General features: G+C 41.2%; 1 protein-coding gene across 1 annotated transcript in view; it reads left to right on the top strand.

Moving 5' to 3' along the window:
* CLTCL1 (clathrin heavy chain like 1) overlaps positions 1-19,552 on the top strand; it is a 37,054-nt gene that overhangs the window by 16,549 nt on the left and 953 nt on the right. Inside the window, exons 8-31 of the mRNA XM_082324833.1 lie at positions 248-448; positions 572-724; positions 1,361-1,483; positions 2,236-2,373; positions 2,577-2,741; positions 3,157-3,337; positions 3,711-3,874; positions 4,623-4,748; positions 5,072-5,214; positions 5,928-6,162; positions 8,053-8,175; positions 8,593-8,738; positions 9,127-9,310; positions 9,880-10,072; positions 10,575-10,732; positions 10,828-10,992; positions 11,422-11,529; positions 11,891-12,058; positions 12,140-12,289; positions 13,120-13,251; positions 13,596-13,706; positions 14,294-14,464; positions 15,258-15,479; positions 18,476-18,551. Of these exons, the coding sequence (XP_082180959.1) occupies positions 248-448; positions 572-724; positions 1,361-1,483; positions 2,236-2,373; positions 2,577-2,741; positions 3,157-3,337; positions 3,711-3,874; positions 4,623-4,748; positions 5,072-5,214; positions 5,928-6,162; positions 8,053-8,175; positions 8,593-8,738; positions 9,127-9,310; positions 9,880-10,072; positions 10,575-10,732; positions 10,828-10,992; positions 11,422-11,529; positions 11,891-12,058; positions 12,140-12,289; positions 13,120-13,251; positions 13,596-13,706; positions 14,294-14,464; positions 15,258-15,479; positions 18,476-18,551 (3,736 nt within the window). The remainder of the gene's footprint in view (positions 1-247; positions 449-571; positions 725-1,360; positions 1,484-2,235; positions 2,374-2,576; positions 2,742-3,156; positions 3,338-3,710; positions 3,875-4,622; positions 4,749-5,071; positions 5,215-5,927; positions 6,163-8,052; positions 8,176-8,592; positions 8,739-9,126; positions 9,311-9,879; positions 10,073-10,574; positions 10,733-10,827; positions 10,993-11,421; positions 11,530-11,890; positions 12,059-12,139; positions 12,290-13,119; positions 13,252-13,595; positions 13,707-14,293; positions 14,465-15,257; positions 15,480-18,475; positions 18,552-19,552) is intronic.

Below are 19,552 nucleotides of genomic sequence, written 5' to 3'. Positions count from 1 at the left end.
TGGTTGTTGTTCTGACTAATATATTCTCCTGTATCCTCTAAAGGAGCATCTGCTATACTTTTCCAGCCATAGACTGGACTTGCTCTGGTCACTGACTTCTTGCTAGAATGTCATTGGTTTGAAGATCTCTACGCTGAAGGCTTGAGAGTAGATGCTTCAGTGTATAGCTTAACACCTGTTTTTTTGACTAATACTATTCAGCCTTCACTAATTAAACATTGCTTCTCTCTATCTTGTGCCTCTTCAGGGAATTCTACGTACCAGCGATACAATCAGGAAGTTCCAGAGTGTACCAGCTCAGCCTGGGCAGGCCTCTCCCCTGCTCCAGTACTTTGGAATATTGCTTGACCAGGGACAGCTGAACAAGTTTGAGTCTCTGGAGCTCTGTCGCCCTGTCCTACAGCAGGGCCGCAAGCAGCTTCTGGAGAAGTGGCTGAAGGAAGACAAGGTAGGCTCAATTATGACACTAGGTTAATTCTGTTGCCTTGTAACAATTGAGTGTGAACAATGCTTTTGTTAATACTACATCCCTGAATTCTTCTGCTTGATAAAATACCACTTCTGACTTCAGCTGGAGTGCTCAGAGGAGCTGGGAGACTTGGTGAAGACAGCTGACCCAACCCTTGCACTCAGTGTCTATCTTCGTGCCAATGTGCCAAACAAAGTGATTCAGTGCTTTGCTGAAACTGGTCAGTTCCAGAAAATAGTGCTGTATGCTAAAAAGGTAAAGTTGTTTATCATAAACTGCTAGACTCTATCTTATGTTTAATGTGTATGTTCTCAAACTATCTTCCATGAGGCAAGTTTGATTCCTGTCACTTCAAACTGATAAGTAGGTAAGATTGAGAAACAGGGCTTTCTTCATTGTCATAGTGCAAATCATAGTGTATGACTAAGGTCTGAGCAGTCTGCAAAAAAACTAAATTCAGAACATTCAGAATTTTATGAACTATCAAATTAATGGACTGGCTCAAGCTTATTCTAGAAAATAAAGATAAGATTCTTCCTGAATTCATGAGACACTTTTTTTGGATGGATTACAAAACAATTTGCCTGATGTCCACTTGTAAGTTTAGGACCTTACTTGACAGATAGTGCCTTAAGACTGTTGAAAGATTTCTTCCTAACAGTTTTCTTACCTAGCAAGAGAAATGCCCTGGTGCAAGTTCAGTTGCTAAGTAGGTGAATACTGAATTTCTGTGTCAACAGACAAGCAATGCTTTTGTCTGAGAATTCCTGGAAGATGGGGGATGGGCATGGCAACCTCACAGCAGTTCATAGTGCTTATGCTAAAGAATCTGAAGGCTTAAAAGATGTGTAAATCTTCCTAGACATGCACGACTGTTTCTGAAATCTCTAGGTTGGCTATACCCCAGACTGGATCTTCTTACTGAGAAGTGTGATGAGAGTCAGTCCAGAGCAAGGCCTGCAGTTCTCTCAGATGCTGGTACAGGATGAGGAGCCACTGGCTAACATTAACCAGGTGATGCCTACAACAAGAGTACTGGTCTCTTTCTAGACAGAGGTAATAGCATAGTACCATTTTGGGGACTGGTAAGGCCAGTTCAGGTCTCTAGTTGGCTTGGTTAGAAAAGTGACTGAACTATTGTAGTCAAGTTTGGTTACCATTAAGTCTTTAGATGCAAGTGTGCTCTCAAATTCTTGTGGAAGGTTTTTGGCTTATTACTATAATATTGATAGTGAATCTGCCACAGTCTTAGTCTAAGCAATAGAGTGTTACTGTCCTACTGTTGGCTTTAATGGAGCATACATTAACTCTTCCCATGCAGAGAATTTACAGGAAGACGAACAAGTAAACTTGAGTGCTGGCTGCCAGTGGCCACTCCTGGTTAAATGGACAGAGAAATAAGGCAACACTTTGCATTATTAAATAATTGAAGCTACTTAGAAAAAGTCTTAGCTTTTCTTGTAGCAACTATCCCAACAAGAGAGAAGGGATGGGATTTGCATGCTGTGTTAAAACTAAATAGAGTGGGTGGCAAAATCTGGCATAATAGCTCAAAGTAATGTGCTGCTTACATTGTAGAGAAAAAGAAAACAAAGCATGAAACTTGTCTCTCTATTACCATGGTAGTAATCCTATGAAAACAAAGGGAATATAGCATGCTAGGTGCTGTGATGAGCTGCCTTTCTAGCCAGGCTATTAGTATATACAGATAAATGTGTGCGTGTGTGTATGTAGACTCTCTTCTCTAACTTGATCAATCTCAACAGATTGTGGATGTGTTCATGGAGAACAGTCTTATTCAGCAGTGCACGTCCTTTCTGTTGGATGCCTTGAAAAATAATCGCCCTGCAGAAGGCCACCTTCAGACTCGTCTCCTGGAAATGAATTTGATTCATGCCCCGCAGGTAAGACTGCTTAACCTAGTTCCTCCAAAAAGGAAAGGAGAGACAGTAGTAGGCTTGCACAAGAATATGATATCTGATACTGATACCTGTAAGTAGTTTAGCAATGTCAAAGACTACTAATGAGTCGCTGCGTGACTTTTCAACAATTTTTAGGCTGAACTGCTGTGATTCTGACAGTCTGAATATGAAATGTAACCTCCTAGGTTGCAGATGCCATTCTTGGAAACCAAATGTTTACACACTATGATCGTGCTCATATTGCCCAGTTGTGTGAAAAGGCAGGCTTGCTCCAGCGAGCTTTGGAACACTACACGGATCTCTATGATATTAAACGTGCTGTTGTTCATACTCATCTCTTGAATCCTGAGGTAAGTCTGTGGTACAGAGTAAGAAAGTGAAAGCTTAAGTAAAGTGAACACTCTTCAGCGCTTCCGTAGCTGCTGAAATCCCTGCAGCCACTATAAGATGGTTTGTAGGCACCAAAGTAGCACATGTAGCTGTGATTCAAGAACACTTGTCCACTTAATGATTAAGCCATAATCTATACTTCTGATGGCTTCAATCTGACCTCAATTTCCCAAGTGGCCATTTCAAATCTTAATTCCAAACTGTGTTTTTGTAGTTGTAAAGATGGCGAGTGTGTTTCTTTTTATGTCTTTGGTCTTAGTGCATGGAAGACTTCTCTCTCTAGTAGCTGGGGTAGAAACTCTGGCTAGTTGCCAGAGTTTAGAAGTCAGTCAAATCCTGTACAAGTTACTGAGTAAAATTTCTTTCTCTTTGTAGTGGCTTGTGAACTTCTTTGGCTCTCTCTCAGTTGAAGACTCTGTGGAGTGTTTGCGTGCCATGCTGTCAGCCAACATTAGGCAAAACCTACAGCTCTGTGTGCAAGTTGCTTCTAAATACCATGAGCAGCTTGGTACCCAGTCTCTTGTGGAGCTTTTTGAATCTTTCAAAAGTTATGAAGGTACAGTATTAGAAGGAAGCAGCTTACTTGGAAGCACTACTTGATTGAAGCTAATAGTAAGGATTGTAGCTTTTATGGGAGAGGTACTTGTCACGTGGCTGGACCTTACAATGCATTTATAGAAGTGAGTTCATCACAGTGGGTTCTAGGCATAGCTTTGTTCTAGATTAGTTTCTTAACCCTCTTGAGTAAAGGTCAGAAAGAAAGATGAAACCTGAAAGGGGGGAGGGGAAATCCTTCTGATTTTTCCCGCAGTTGGATGAAAGCTACTCTCTCAGCAGGGCTGAACTAAGTCACAAGCTGAAGCCCATAACAGTCTGCACGTGTTTCACTTACCCTTCCAACTATGCTAAAAACACGTGACTCTTTCTAGGACTGTTCTATTTCTTGGGTTCCATTGTAAACTTCAGCCAGGATCCAGATGTTCACTTCAAGTACATCCAGGCAGCTTGCAAGACTGGTCAGATAAAGGAAGTGGAAAGAATCTGCCGTGAAAGTAACTGCTATAACCCAGAACGGGTGAAGAACTTTCTGAAGGTAAATATTCTGTCCAATGGATTGAGCAGTCCTCTGTATATTTTGCTTAGCAGCAGAACTACAGCATTCTAATGGAGGGAAAAACCAGTTCAAGGTTTAGCAGGCATGGCTGTGAGTAGTCTCCTGTGTAGCTGGAATAGGAGTCTGATCCTATTCCAGGTGTATAATAGGTCCTTTTAGGCTGTCTCTGGGAAAACAAGCCCAAATTCACCATTCCTTTAAAACTAGCCTGTATGATATAACTAGTACCAAACTCATAAATATATTGTCACCTAACAGTAGGTGAATCCAGGTTGGCAGAAGGAAAGACTATGCTGAATTATTCAGCAGGAGCTTTATCAAGGATATTGGCTAGACAAAGCCTATTAAAACGGGAGTCAACCTGTACTACAACACTTCACATGCTTTGTGGTAAAATGGCCACTTCATTTTGCATTGTTAAGTTCTTGGCCCAGCGACTATCTTCTGACTTGATATGTGAATTGATAGTCATTTTGAAGCTAGAGATGTAGGCCTAATGTGGCACTTCTTCATGAGGAGCCTAAACTTAAAACTCAACTGATAGACTGGCAGAATGGTATTCATAGTGGGTAACTTGCTTTTGAAGTCAATTGTCTGCTTGGCAATCTTAAATTTGAATGTACTGTTACTTCTAGTGCTAAGGGAACTTGGTCAGACTTTCGTGCTTTGAAAGTGCTTCAACAAATGGTGGTTGGTTGCCCTTTTTTTTTTTTGGCACAAAATACAGGAAGCAAAGCTCACGGACCAGCTTCCTCTGATCATTGTCTGTGATCGATTTGACTTTGTCCATGACCTGGTGCTCTACTTATATCGCAATAACCTGCAGAAGTATATAGAGATCTATGTACAGAAGGTAAGGAGAATCCACTTTTGAGCTCTTGCTCTTTCCTTCCTTCAAAGGAACTTAACCTTTCAGTAAACTAAAGCAGAATCTGCTGTGTCTCTCTTATGGTGACACTTCTAGTGCAGAGGCTCTTCAATAAGCCTTTTGTCTATTACAAACCTGTAAGTGCAGTGTTTCCTGGAACGTATATACAAATGTATTAGTAACTTTATATTCACTGCTTGCTCTAAAGCATAGTTTAAATTGCTAACTAGAACTTCCCCATGTGGAAGACCGGAGGTGGGTTATTAGTAATGCTAATAACTAATTTTAATGATGGTGGCTTATTCTAGGTGAATCCTAGCCGTATACCAGCAGTGGTTGGAGGACTTCTTGATGTGGATTGTTCTGAAGATGTCATTAAGAACTTGATCATGGTGGTTAGAGGCCAGTTCTCAACAGATGAACTGGTGGCTGAAGTGGAAAAAAGAAATCGGTAACAAAAATGCATCTGTAGACACCAGTGTTGGGCTTTCCTGACTCTGCTATACACCCGAATTGAATTGGATGCAGTTTTGTTGAATGATACAATACTAATACTGTTTTATGTTTCTTTAGAGAAAAGCAGCTTAGATTTGCTAGTCAGTCTCTTGATTATTTGGGCCATATATGAATGCCTGACAGCACTGCATGGTGAATAACATGGCTTTTGAACAATTCCTGTACAGCCAACCATGGGATGTGCCTTTGGAGTAAATCTGGATAAAACTGTCTTGACAGTCTTGTTGTAGGCACACAGCAGCTCCTGTAATTAGTTTGTAGTTACCTGTAAAACGAACAAATGGCTTCAAGTGTGAAGAGCCAGCTAATGCAATAGGAGGTGGAAGGAAAGATTCCAAAAGCAGTGGCATCTGCAAGCTTCCCTGATCTTCGCTGCAGATCTGGCCTCCACTCATTTAAGACCCATTAAATGGTCTGGTTGGTCTCTGTCTGCCTTTAAGTCTGGTCTCTGTCCGCTTTTAAGTCTGACAAGCGGACTTGCTTGAAGGGAAGGCTGTTAATGGGTACTAATTAATGGCTATTAATGGGTAATTAATTAATTAATGGGTAATTAAATAAGGCTATTAATGGGTAATAATACTATTAATGGGTAGCTGTCAAGCATACCTCAGTCTGACTTATAAACCTAAAATGTTTGCTTCTTCAAAGGCTTAAGTTGCTGTTGCCATGGCTTGAATCAAGGATTCACGAAGGCTGTGAAGAACCTGCGACTCATAATGCCTTGGCCAAAATCTACATTGACAGTAATAATAATCCAGAGCGGTTCCTTCGTGAGAATCCTTACTATGACAGCCGTGTAGTTGGCAAATATTGTGAAAAGAGGGACCCTCATCTGGCCTGCGTTGCTTATGAGAGGGGTCAATGTGATCTGGAACTCATAAAGGTTAGCAAAACTCCACTTATAAACATGTTAAAGAACTACTTGCTGCCTGAAGTGGAAGCCTAGCTGGCTATTTGTCTAACACTTGCAGAATCCTGTCTTGCAGTCTGACTCAGGAATTGAGGTAGGCAGGATTCTTCTATATAGAGACAGTAATTTTTATGCTGATGAGAACTCTTATGCTATATGTCTGAACTAAAATTTTATAACTCTGCACCTTTAAGGTACTATTCATGTTTTTTATCTACTGATTCTGCTCAAAATTAAAAATTGGGCCCAGCTAATGAATATGCCTACTGGTAAACCTTTGCTAAGTTGATTTTTTTTTTTTTTTTTGAGCCTTGAGCACTTGATCAGCAGAAGGGACAGGCTGTCACCTAGCCTGACTCTACAGTGGGAGGAAAAGCTTCCCTGAAACTAGAATGGGGCTTGTAATTTTCCCTTATTGTGGTTGACCCTTAGAGTTGCTCCAATACTTAACTAGAAGTGAGGAAAATAGTTTTTGCAGTTTGACTGTAAACATTTTGCTCTGATAGCATTCCTCTCCTGTCTTAAGCTTGTTGATTCCTAGAACCTCCCTTGAAAGTTCAAGGGCAAGTGAAATTCCCGGGGTTCTCCAAACACATCCTAGTCTCAAACTGAACACCAGAGCTTAATGCCAGATTGTAGTCCTTGTGGCTGCTGAGAAAGAAAACATTCTCCTCCTACCTGCACTCCTGCACTGGTGTATGCAAAGAATGTCAGCTGTGTAGGGGTGAGAACCAGCTTGTTTTGCCCTGTCTGAAAGGAAGTAAATACTCTTCTCTGGCAAGGCCTACCCTGTGAGTGTTAGAATGGTGGTATAGTCTAGGCTTGCTGCTGAAGTGGATGACTTTCCAGCCTGAAGCAGCTATTTTTGAAGTAGTATCTCCTCTGTAGCTGTTTAAAAAAAAAAAAAAAAAAAAGCTGGGTATATTTGGCTCTTATTTCAGGATACGAAGGTGGCTCTAACTTGTTGTTTTGCCAGGAAACTTTGCTAGGATAAGCTTTTAACATTCTAGTTAACCATAAAAACCTGTCAGTACGAATTTCTTCCTTGAACTGATGTTCTGAGCAGGTGTTTCTGGTTACGGAGGAAAGATCTTCCTCCTGTAAGAATTATTCTTGAGACATGGTTAGCCCCTAGAAGAGGGCTCAACTCCTGCAACTAGTAGATGTACAACATAAAGCAAAATTGTGCTGCCACTAATTTGCTTACAGCAAAGTACTTGAGATTCCAAGAGCTAATTCAGATACTAACAAAACTTGACCTGTTGATAGAATATGGAATAGGCCTTCAGGTTTCTACTCTTCTAGTTGGAAATTGAAGCTAGTAATACTGATAGGATCATAACTCATAACTCTTCCTTGCTGCACTTCTATAGATTTTGCATTTATTTTGTACCCTTAACATTTTAGCAGGGGAATCCAAGCTACTTGCTACTCTGAACATTTCTAAGGTAAAGCTAATGACACCAAATACATAACCTATTTCCAGCTTTAAACACCAGCACCATTCCTCAGTTCACTACTTAACATTGCCCAGGCAAGTGGCTCCCTTTCTAGATTTAAAACTTAAGTTCTTCAGGCTTCTGCAGGTCTTCACTTCAAACAGAAGCAAATAGTTACTGTGAAGCCACTGTCACAGTATTTGTGTGTCGGGCAAAACCAAGAGAAGCTATAGAAATTCTGCTGGAGACCTTCTCCATGAGCCTTCCAGATCAGAGGTTGGGTAAGAACTTGTCTGTGGCATTTAGCATTGCTCAGCAATTAGTTCTAGTCAGTATTCTAGACTGTCTGATTCATAGCTAGCTAAACCTGTCTTGTGGTACTAACCCTTAACATTAAGACCAATATTTGTAACTTCTTCTTCAGGTCTGCAATGAGAACTCACTGTTTAAGAGTGAGGCTCGCTATCTGGTGCGTAGGAAGGACCCTGAGCTCTGGGCAAATGTTCTGGAAGAAAACAACCCGTTCAGGCGGCAGCTTATTGACCAGGTACAGCACAAAGGCTAAACTCTCAGTATGAGGAGACCTCAGGATGTCTCGGAAACATGGAGCATTAAAGTAGCTGTCATTCCCCACAGGGTCCCTTGAGGCCCCATCTCAGCCATCCAGAACCTTGTAAGAGTTTGAGTGGCAGGTATTAACTCTGACCTTCATGGCCAGAAAACATAGTTACCAGTAAGATGATATTTCTGTCCTGTGGAGTGACCTACTTCTAGTGAATTTCCTCCCTGTACAGACCCAAGGTGTGACTTTAATAGCTATATTCAGTATAGAAGTAGCTCTTTCTTGCTGTCAGTGACAAAATACTCTCAAAGTTCTGAAGCCTTAATTTGTAGTTCACTGGAATCGGTTGGCAAATATCTCATTTGGGGAAAACACTTAATATGTTCCTGCCTTCAAATCCAGGTTGTCCAAACAGCTTTATCAGAGACACAGGATCCAGAGGAGGTTTCTGTAACTGTGAAAGCTTTCATGACTGCTGACCTGCCTAATGAATTGATTGAGTTATTGGAAAAAATTGTCTTGGATAATTCTGTATTCAGTGAACACAGGTAAGAGGAGAGCTTTGTCCACAAGTTTAGCTTATTCAGTGCCTTTGTTTAGGCTGTGAAGTGACCCAGGTTATTTGTGGGCCTCTTGGTTGCAGGACCTAAGCACTCTTAAATGTGTATAATTAGGTGAAAAAGCAGAATTTAAAGTGCTCTGTGCTTTAAGAACAGAGCTAGTTCACACTATGCAGTTTGTGGTGATGCGTTGAGAGAAGAGAACGCTGATATTGGTAAGCAGTTTCTTTTTGAAGTATCAGTGCTTCTCAGTCTGGGGATGAAAGGTGGTTGCTAGTGACAGTAAGCGGGTGTATTTTTTTGCATGTACAATACATGTCACGTAAGCAGGTGTTACTGTGCCCTGCTTATAGCATCTGTCTTCTGTTAACCAAAGGAATCTCCAGAATCTGCTGATCCTGACTGCCATTAAGGCTGACCGCACTCGTGTGATGGAATACATCAATCGTCTAGATAACTATGATGCCCCAGATATTGCAAACATTGCCATCAGTAATGAGCTATATGAAGAAGCCTTTGCTATATTCAGAAAATTTGATGTTAATACTTCAGCAATTCAGGTGAGGCATGGTTCCTGCATGAAGGTATAGAATGCTAGTAATAGAGAGGATGGGAAGTGTATTGTTACATTGATTCTCAAGGAGTGTTTGTCACTTAAATCATTGCAACTTAAGAGTGCAGTTCCCATATGTAACAAGTTGCAGGGAGAAGTGGGATTATGTGCAAAGAATAGCAAAACAAAGTCAAAATACTGACTTCAGAGGCTGATCTGGTCAAAGTAATAAAAAAATGTTGGGGTGTTGCACTATATGCTTGGGGTTTGTATGCCGCATTTGATTCACAGTGGCTACCTTGGAGACTCATACTTGAAAGGTGCAGGAGAAGCAAATGCTACTAGGCATTGTCTTTAGGCCAGCATTACTGATGTCTGTAAGGCAGAGGAGAAACAGTAGCAACAAGAGTCTTATTCTTGCTGCCTCTACTTCATTGAGCAGAAATGGCTGTTCTAAAAGCAGTTAGCTTCATATTGGTTACACAGAACAGCGTATGCACTTGAAGAAAGAGTTCTGTTAGAAAGGACAATGCTATAAAGCTTTGATTTTTAACTTGCAATTTCAATTTCAAACAGGTGCTGATTGAGCACATTGGCAACTTAGACCGTGCTTATGAATTTGCCGAGAGATGTAACGAACCAGCAGTATGGAGCCAGCTAGCCAGGGCACAGCTCCAGAAGGACTTGGTGAAAGAAGCCATTGATTCCTATATAAAGGCAGATGATCCATCTGCCTACATGGAGGTTGTTCAAGCAGCTAATAGAAATGGTAAGGCAAAGCATCCTCAAACTTAAGATTGTTTGGATATAAGCTTAGGTTATTGTATCTACATCGAGCAGCAGGGATTCTTGAGACTTACGGATTCTGTTTCAGAGGAAATGGGAGCAGTCAGTACGTGGAATGGATGAGTCAATGTTTAGTGAGATTCCTGTCAACAAGCTTGTCTGTGTTGCTGTGCCGAAGATAGACCTTCACGTGGAGATAATTTGGACTGTTATAATCTAAAATATAGCCATGTATAATGTATTTATTCAGCTGTATGTAGCAGAACTGCTTGCTGACTGAATTGTAGAATGGTTGCAAGAAGTTCAGCCTCATGTGAAGGTGACTTGATGTTTAGCACGGAATTCCTTAACTCAAATGCAAATAGCTTAGTATCATGGTGGAGGAGATTCTGGAGACTACTAGTGAAAACTGTTCCTAGGGTGGGCAAGATGAGCAATATAGAATGACTAAACAGAGGATCTTAAATCTCTCTTCTCCCTTCAAGATAACTGGGAGGACCTTGTCAAGTTCTTACAGATGGCCAGGAAGAAGGCTAGAGAGTCTTATGTAGAGACGGAACTTATTTTTGCTTTGGCAAAAACTAATCGTCTGTCAGAACTGGAGGAGTTTATTAGTGGCCCTAATAATGCCCATATACAACAGGTATGTCTTGGTCCACAGTTCCCATGTATGACTTGCTGCTTAGCTGACTCCTGATGCTTGCTGTTACCCTTGTTTACCTTGGACTCCCAATCCAGGTTGGTGATCGCTGTTATGAAGAGGGGATGTATGAAGCGGCAAAACTACTCTATAACAACGTATCTAACTTTGCTCGCCTGGCATCTACCTTGGTGCACCTTGGAGAGTATCAGGCAGCAGTGGACAGTGGCCGCAAAGCCAACAGCACAAGGACTTGGAAGGAGGTAACTTAAACTCGGGTTTTTAATAGTCTGCAGAATGTGCTCTACTGTTGCTTCTGGGCATGTTGCTGTAGAACATAATTGGACTCCTTTGCTCTGTCAGTAAAGTGGGAATTAAAGAAGAGTTAATTCATAACTATCTACAATTAGCTCTGATAGTAGCTTGCTAACTGTTTCTGGCTACAGAGTATGTTTGTACCTTTATAAGCTGTCCTCTTGCCCAAGGTAATAAAGCTTAATTTCAAAACAGTGCAAAATGAATGACAGAGGTTTTAATTCTAAAGCAAGCATTATGGAAATACCTATTTGGAACTGTAGGTAAGACTCAAATTTGGTAAAGCTTGCTAATTAACTTTCCCTTTAATATAAGGAGATTAAGTAAGCATTGCAGTATTCTCTTGTTAACTGACTATTTGCTAACTCTCGTTACAGGTATGCTTTGCCTGTGTGGATGGAAAAGAATTCCGCTTGGCACAGATCTGTGGTTTACACATAGTCATCCACGCTGATGAACTCGAGGAGCTGATCAGTTACTATCAGGTTAGATCACTGTTAATATCCTAGAAGACTTTAGAGAGCATACTTATATCTGCCAGTAGAGTGGTCACAGATAAAACCTGATACACTGTGGGGCTGATCTTTTAACTTCGTTCTTCTTCCATCTCCACTTCCAAATAGCTGCATGCATTTTTTTATGTAGTAAATGAAAGGGCGATAGCTTTTACTGTCCCTTCTTTTACAGTTCTGTTGCCTCGTTGGAATCCTGTCTTACAAGTCTAAGCACTCTCATTTGGAGAGAAAAGCGAAGCATGTTGAATTGAAGTATATATGCATTTTTAGGAAGCTTTAAGTGCCTGTTGGTCATGAATTTGCAATTAATCTTTATTTTCCTAACATCCAGGATCGTGGATACTTTGAAGAACTGATTGCCCTTTTGGAAGCTGCTTTGGGCCTAGAGCGTGCTCACATGGGAATGTTTACTGAACTTGCCATCTTATACTCCAAATTCAAGCCTCAGAAAATGAGGGAACATCTGGAGCTCTTCTGGTCTAGAGTTAATATTCCAAAGGTATGCAATAAGGTAGCTACACTGCAAGTGAAGTTGGGAAGCTGTCAGTGAATCAGACCAACTGATTTCTCATTTTATCAGGTGCTCAGAGCTGCAGAACAGGCTCATCTCTGGGCAGAACTTGTATTCCTCTATGACAAGTATGAGGAGTATGACAATGCAATAATTACTATGATGAATCATCCCACTGATGCCTGGAAAGAGGGGCAGTTTAAAGACATAATTGCCAAGGTAAGTAACTAGTTAACTGGATAAAAGTGCTGAAAGTCACTTTCAGAACAGAGGCAAAAACGCACAACAGAATCGCCTTTTAGAAAATGAGTTTGCTTAAGCTACTACTCAATTTTCCTGCTGTACTTAAAACAACTTCCAATCAGTTTAGCACAAGAATTAATCTAATCTTACACCCTTTGTTTTCTGCTGTGCAGCACATTCTGTTGAGTGGCAGCAGCTAGCACAGGATGTTTTCAGAAACCGCTCAGGATCATAGGTCACAAGCAAGAGGTGTAACCTCCTTAATACCTTTGAGCTGACTGCTGTCTTAGTTTGAGGCTGCGATTGTTCTTGAAAGATCTCTGCAAATGTTTCCAGCTGTTTCAGTGGGAGAATTGCAATGGGCAGTCCCATGAATGCAGCAGAGAATAGTGAATTGATGAATAGTATAGACAAGATTTGAGACTGAATGCATTCTTATTGGTCTTATGGGTTTCAAGGCAACAACTTAAAGACTGGTTAAGACTACAGCCTTTACTCACTTTAGGAATTCAACAAATGATCACATTAACTTGAGTGGGCTGCCTGTGCCAGGATCTCTTAACTGTGGATGGGTTAGAATTGGTTTGTACTACCCCTGGTAGCTTGTGACTTCACTATCTGGAAGCGGATGGCAGTCATAAGGTTGAACAAGAATTCTGCATGTAAGTGTAACACTTCTGGCCTCTAGAAGAAAACCTTAGCTTTTATTTAAGAGTCAGATGAACCTTCTGCTGAGTTAAGTGATCCAAACTAAGCACCTTAGGCTTGCTTGTGCTTGAAGTACTAACTAGTGTCTAACCATGCAGGTGGCCAATGTGGAGCTATACTATAAAGCCTTGCAATTCTATTTAGACTACAAACCTCTGCTGATCAATGATCTCCTGCTTGTATTGTCTCCACGACTGGATCACACCAGGACAGTCAATTTTTTCTCAAAGGTGAGTTTGGGAGATGGTAGATGAATAAGAAATCCTCTTGCTCAAGTTAAGATACTCCAGTGTCTGGCTGGTAAAAAGGGTTGACGTCTGTCAGGTGGCTTTGCCTCCAGTATAAAGGATTGAGAAGCAGCCCAATCCTGCCTTGATATGGGAAACACTGGAAGAGTTAGCATAACTGGCCTAGGAGGCTGTTTTATTTTACTTCTGGCAATACAAGATGCTTTGTCTGAAGGGTCCTGACAGTAAGCACAAACTCTTGTAATAACAAGTGGGGACTTGTTTCAGGAGTATGAAATGTCAGAATTGGTATACTCAATCTTGTATTGGAATCATATTAATTCCAGGTTAATCGGCTACTTCTAGTAAAGCCTTATCTGCGTTCAGTCCAGAACCACAACAACAAAGGAGTTAACGAAGCTCTGAACAACCTTTTAACGGAGGAGGAAGATTACCAGGTGAGCCCCACAAAATAGGTTGCTAGGCCTGAGGGATGCTCCTCTTTCTCCAACAAAAAGAGGCCATAGTTTGGCTGTTCCCCATCTGACACAAAGTAATTCCCTTGTGTAGAAGATGGCTTCTGCAGTGCAGTGGTAGCGGGGGTGGAACCAGACCTTTTGCGGGCGGGAGTCTTGAGAGACTGTGATGACTTGCAAACAAAGCAGATGCCACAGTTATTTCTCTCAGAACAACAGACTTCGTAAAGGTCTATATTAGGTATGTACTCTACTGGGCAACACTTCTGTAAACAGACTTGCTTCTGGCCCCATTGGCTGCTATTTGGAAGACATGCTGTGTCTTCTAAAGGTAATTAGCTTTTCTGTTTTGTCAAGTGAAGTCAGTATGACTGAGTTAGCATCTTGCTTTGTTAAAAATCATCTTTTGGAGAGATGCATGAAATAAGCAGGGTAAACAAACTGTAGCCATAGTATCAACATCCAGCTGGCAGAACCTAAACACTTGTATACCATGCTTAGATGTTTCTCTACTGTAATTCTTGCCTACTACCACCTGGCAGCACATGTAACAATTCTCTCTCAAACAGGGTTTGAGAGCTTCCATTGATGCCTATGACAACTTTGATAACATAACGCTGGCTCAGCGTCTGGAAAAGCATGAACTAATTGAATTTAGGCGTATTGCAGCATACTTGTATAAGGGTAACAACCGCTGGAAACAGAGTGTGGAGCTATGCAAGAAAGACCGTCTGTATAAGGTGAGCTAATGCAGCCTTTCTCCCTGACTGTCAAAAAGAAGTCTGAGCTATGAGGCAATAGATCTCCTGGATACTGAATGTGTTCTGTTAGTTTCAAATCTGGAGTTCTGATTAGTCTTAGCCCTTCACTTGACATTTAAGAAAAGACTCTTAGAGCAGAAGTGTTTGCAATTTCAAATGCATATCTTAAATCTAATTTCATAATGTTATTCTGTACTTGGAGATCTGTCTATATCAATCAATGGCATCTGTACAGTTTTCCGTATCAGTACGGAACATCCTCCATAGAACTGAAGACTTATGGCCTTGTTAGGGTACAGACTGAAACATGATTACAATGGTATAGTCCTCAAGCCTGTAGTGAGTTCACATGGGCCAGTTTTTTTTTACTGTTCTGTGGGAGAGCTGACAAACAGTCTTCTGTCTTGACGCCAGCAGTTGATGCACTAATCTCTTCTGCTCTGGGTAATCTTTAATATCTAATGGTGAGCTAGGTGGGATACCAGAAAGATGGTTTATCTGGTTGCAAAACTAAGCAAAATCTCATCAGGCCACTTCAGGTACTTAAGGAAAGCCTGTTAATACAAGTATCTGGGTTGCCTCAAAATAAGAGGACTTAACTGAGTGTATGTACTGTAGCTTGGCTCCTCCAGAAGATGCCTGGTGTTGTTAAAGACTAACTTCATGGTATGCTAAGTACCTGGCTTATCTAGCTAGCAATAACACGCACATAAGGTGTAGAGCAAGATGCTGACAGGCAAGGGTCAAGCTTAACTGTTGTTCTTTTGTGTAGGATGCTATGCAGTATGCTGCAGAGTCCAAAGATGCAGAACTAGCTGAGAAGCTGCTTCAGTGGTTCCTGGAAGAAGGCAAGCAGGAGTGCTTTGCAGCCTGCCTTTTCACATGTTACGACTTGCTACACCCAGATGTAGTCCTTGAGTTGGCATGGAGGCATAACATCATGGACTTTGCAATGCCTTACTTCATCCAAGTGATGAGAGAGTACCTTACCAAAGTGAGTATTGCATAGGCTGAAAAGTTAAGACTTCTAGTCTGCTGGATGATTAGCATTATGCAAACCAGAGCTCTTTGCATGCATTTGGAATATTGTTGTTCCTCTTAGACTAGGTCTTCTAGGAAGTTCTGTAGGTTTAATCACTTCAGGCTAGCTAGCGAAATTTATAACTAGATGCCTTGGGACTTGAAAGAGGTCTAGTTAAACTTTTGCTTTTAACAGTGGACATAAGCAACTGTGCGCTTTTCAGAGTGGCTCCATAGTTGACAAAGCTGAAGACTTGGTGAGGACAACCTGTGTAACTACTTTGTGTAACTGTGCAAGTACTCTGTTTTCTTGTTACAGAGAATATAGCTTTTGAGTAACTAATAGTACACACTATTCCTACATCAGCCATAGGAGTAGACTGCTGAAGATGATTTTCTTTTTTTAAATGGAAAACAGAACTTCAGATGCAGAGTCTGGCTGTACAATACTGATACCAATAGCTAATCCTCAATTGAGAGACAAGAGAGGTTCTGATCATGTGTGGTCCTGAAATGCTTGTCTCAACCAGCACTAAGATACGAAGCTAAGATACTTCCTTAGATGGCTCTAGGGTTGCATAGGACATCACAGTAAAGAACTTAATTAAAATGAGTTATCTAAGTGACTGCTTCAGGTTGCCTCTAATCAGTCATGCTAAGTATTCCCCTCTGAATTTTCTTGCAGGTTGATGGGCTGTTCTATAAGGTGACACTCTGATTTCAAACTCTTTGTGTTCATTTGTGTCCCTCAATATCCTAGGATTCTTTTACAGGAATCTAGCTGTAGCTTCTGTGAGAAGAGCAGTGTAATTTAGCTCTAACTCATTTCCTGTTCACTTTCTAACGCTAAAAGGATAACTATTCACAAGCAACTTGAAAATCCAACCAGACTCTGCTCGTCTTCGCAGGAAACAAAAGCAAGTGATTGAGGACGACTTGAGTGTTTGGGCTCGTGTTAACTACATTACAGGTATCTTGTGGCAAGGAGGATGTTGTTCATAAGTAAACAAAAGCAGTTGCCACATAACAGGATGTGTTCTAAGTGCAAATTGCTCGTTATGCTGTAAATTGCTGAAGCGTGCAGTCTTTCAGGCATGGTGAGTTTGAATAGAAGCATAAAGCTTCTGTAAACTTCTTGCCTGTTAGGATGGTGAAAGTGTTTGCACAGATCTTAAAACTCCTACTCCTCCTCATATTTCACTGAGGAGAAACTTGCCACACAAGTTCACCTGTACTCTTCTTTGTGAGGTTTAGGTCTAAGATCATGGTTTTTAAACTGCTGGTTGGATTTACAAGTAGTCACATGTACTAAATACGGGATAACTTGCCAGAAGGAAAATCTGCATGGTGAGAGTTGTTTACAGTGCAACTAATTTAGTCTGTTGAATTAACTGTGAAACATGGAATTAGAGAATGGGCTTTATAAATGTGGTATGTCTAAAATTGTCATGTAACTAACTTCAAAAATACAAAAGAATAGACTAGTGTATCAGCAGGGTGTGTATGTCTTCTAGAACTTACCTTTCTTTTATGCATTAAAAAGGTATTAAAGCACAGAATAGCCTATGTCCCAGAAGGGGCCAGGCACACAAAGTATGATGGCATTCATTTGGAAGCCTTTTGAACAACTTCACTTCTAGGCAGCAGATGAGACAGATGTTCAGGCTTTCCTGGAGAACTGCTTTTGTCCCTTCTTCAGGATGTCTGCTCTGGGCATGCTTCCTGTTTCTCCAGCAGAGGGAGTAACTGCACTTTTGTTTAAAGTTCCTTAATGCTCTAGGGGCCATAAAGAGGAACGTCTAATCCCAGAGAGAGTGGGAATCCCAGGTCATAAGTAGAGCAATGCAACTAGTTTGAAACTGGTAGCTGTCAATTGCTTTGATCCGGAGTAATATAGATGGCATTTGTAACATAATGTTATCCTGAAGAGCTGTTAGGCTGACAGCTATAAATGTATGAGTTAAAGGCCTACTGCCACTCAAGTTATTAATTTGAGTTGCAAGCTTCAAAAAGTCCAGGAAACTGTTAAACACCAAATCTAGATAACATCTCTACAGTATAATAGAGACCTCTCTTGCAGCACTTCTCAGACTAGATATGATTCTTACAGTGGGAGAGGAGGATGAGGATCAGCTGAAATACGGCATTGGGCTAAATGTAGGTTTGCCCAGGATGTTAGTACTGCCTGTATCTGGATGTGAAGCTGTGTGACTTTTATGCCTGGCAGTCTTCAGTCTCAATGGTTCTCTTATGGTAGCTATAACTTGTTAAACCTGAGAGAAGGAAGGTACTGTTGTCTTCTCAGATTACTCCCCCCACCCCAAATTCAAAGTTGTGTTCAGGGCTCCTGCATTACTGTAGCACTTTCACAAATGTTTTTAGCATGAACAGAGCTTTATTTGGCACAACACTGGGACCTGTGTAAAGCTGATACTACTAGACCACTTTCCATGATGGTTCTAGAGTTTCCTCTAAAAGGAGTCTATGTGAATGCTAATACAGTTAAACCAGTACTCTGCAGCCCAGGTTAGGCTGTAGTCCTAGATAAGATCAGACTTTGTGGGTCTGGAATATCTGGGTCCTCTCATTGAAGGGGAGAGGGATTGCAGGTTAATAGATAAGTGCATATTAGGCCCATTTGAGATGATGCTTGGAACTGCAATCCGATGGGCTTGTCTTTTGGGTCATAGAGTTAACAGTGACTAGAATAGGGCCCCAAAAAGTACTTCACTTGAAGGTAATGATGATCTCAGATGCATTTGACAGCTGTTGTTTATTGCAATAAACCTGAAGCAATTGGGAGAGCAGGTTTACAACATAGTTTGCTGGGAACACGCAGACTTTTGTGTTCTCCAACTTGGGCTAATAAAAGGAACACTTGATAGCTAAGGTACCAGGCATGAAAAGCCTCACACAATGGTGCAATTCCTAGACAAGGCCTTCATACATCTCCTGTTCGCTTCAATGTAGGTGGATAAACTTGATGCTTCTGAAAGCCTAAGAAAAGAAGAGGAACAAGTAACTGAACCCACTCCAATAGTATTTGGTAGGTGAAAGACTTGGTTTTAATTGATTACCTATTGTCACTCTGGCCTCTCTTTGTGGAGGTGACTTAAATGACTGCCTCCAGTCGAAGTAAACTGGTTTCAACTAGATAGTAAAATGGTTGTCTCTGCTAGATGAACCGTGTAAGTTGTTGAAATGACATCTCTCTCTTACAGTACTTCTACTCTTCAGCTAAAGTATTGCTCCTCTTACGTGGCTCAAAACTCTAGCTTAGGAATAGTCTTTCAGTATGGTAACAGGACAGGGACTACCAAGGTGTGCACAGCCCCAGGAATAACTTAGCAAAATTCCTCCTGTTATTCCTGTCTAAGAGGAATGTGTCTGCCTTTTCCTCTTCCAAGTAGAAAGGCAGACTGGCTTTCTAGCTCACCCATTTTAAGACACATGCAGCCAAAAAAACATGGCTGTCCTCAAGTGTGCTGCTATTTTAGAAGCCCTTCTGAAGAGGCATTCTGCTAAGAAGCACCTAGAAGTGGCTGGTAAGGGAAGGATGTGACTGGTTCACTGTCTGATGTAAATGTTAACCTGAATTTAACATATGCATGAGGCACGTGTGCTCCTAGAGATGAAGACAAATCTGTCAAGGTATGTTCGGGCCTTTTGCAGCACTCTCCAGACTGTGAGACCTAACAGACCTAACTATTTGCTTGAATTGCCTTACTTTTCAGTTCCAACTATGCATGAGTTAAATAGTATCAGTTTGTTTTGGCTTTCAGTATTGTCTCTTCAAAACAAGCCAGGTTTATCATGCCCTCAAGATCAGTTGATATTCATCTTCCCTCTGAGTCCTGCCTTGCTTTTGTAGTTTTCTGGTAGCAAGAGCAGATGGGCTAGGTGCCCACTCTGTGTGGTGTATGTTGAGTAATAGTGTGACTTGCTAGTGTATGCTTGCACAGTGGCTGATTTTTAGCTAAAGCCTCATAATCCTGTCCCATAGTACAGCTAGCATTAGGGAAGCTTGGGTTCTTAAACTAACTTTGT

This window comes from Platalea leucorodia, assembly GCF_965183815.1.
Source record: "Platalea leucorodia genome assembly, chromosome: 12".
NCBI classification, from domain to species: Eukaryota; Metazoa; Chordata; class Aves; order Pelecaniformes; family Threskiornithidae; genus Platalea; species Platalea leucorodia.
This window is presented reverse-complemented; position numbering and strand designations above follow the sequence as displayed.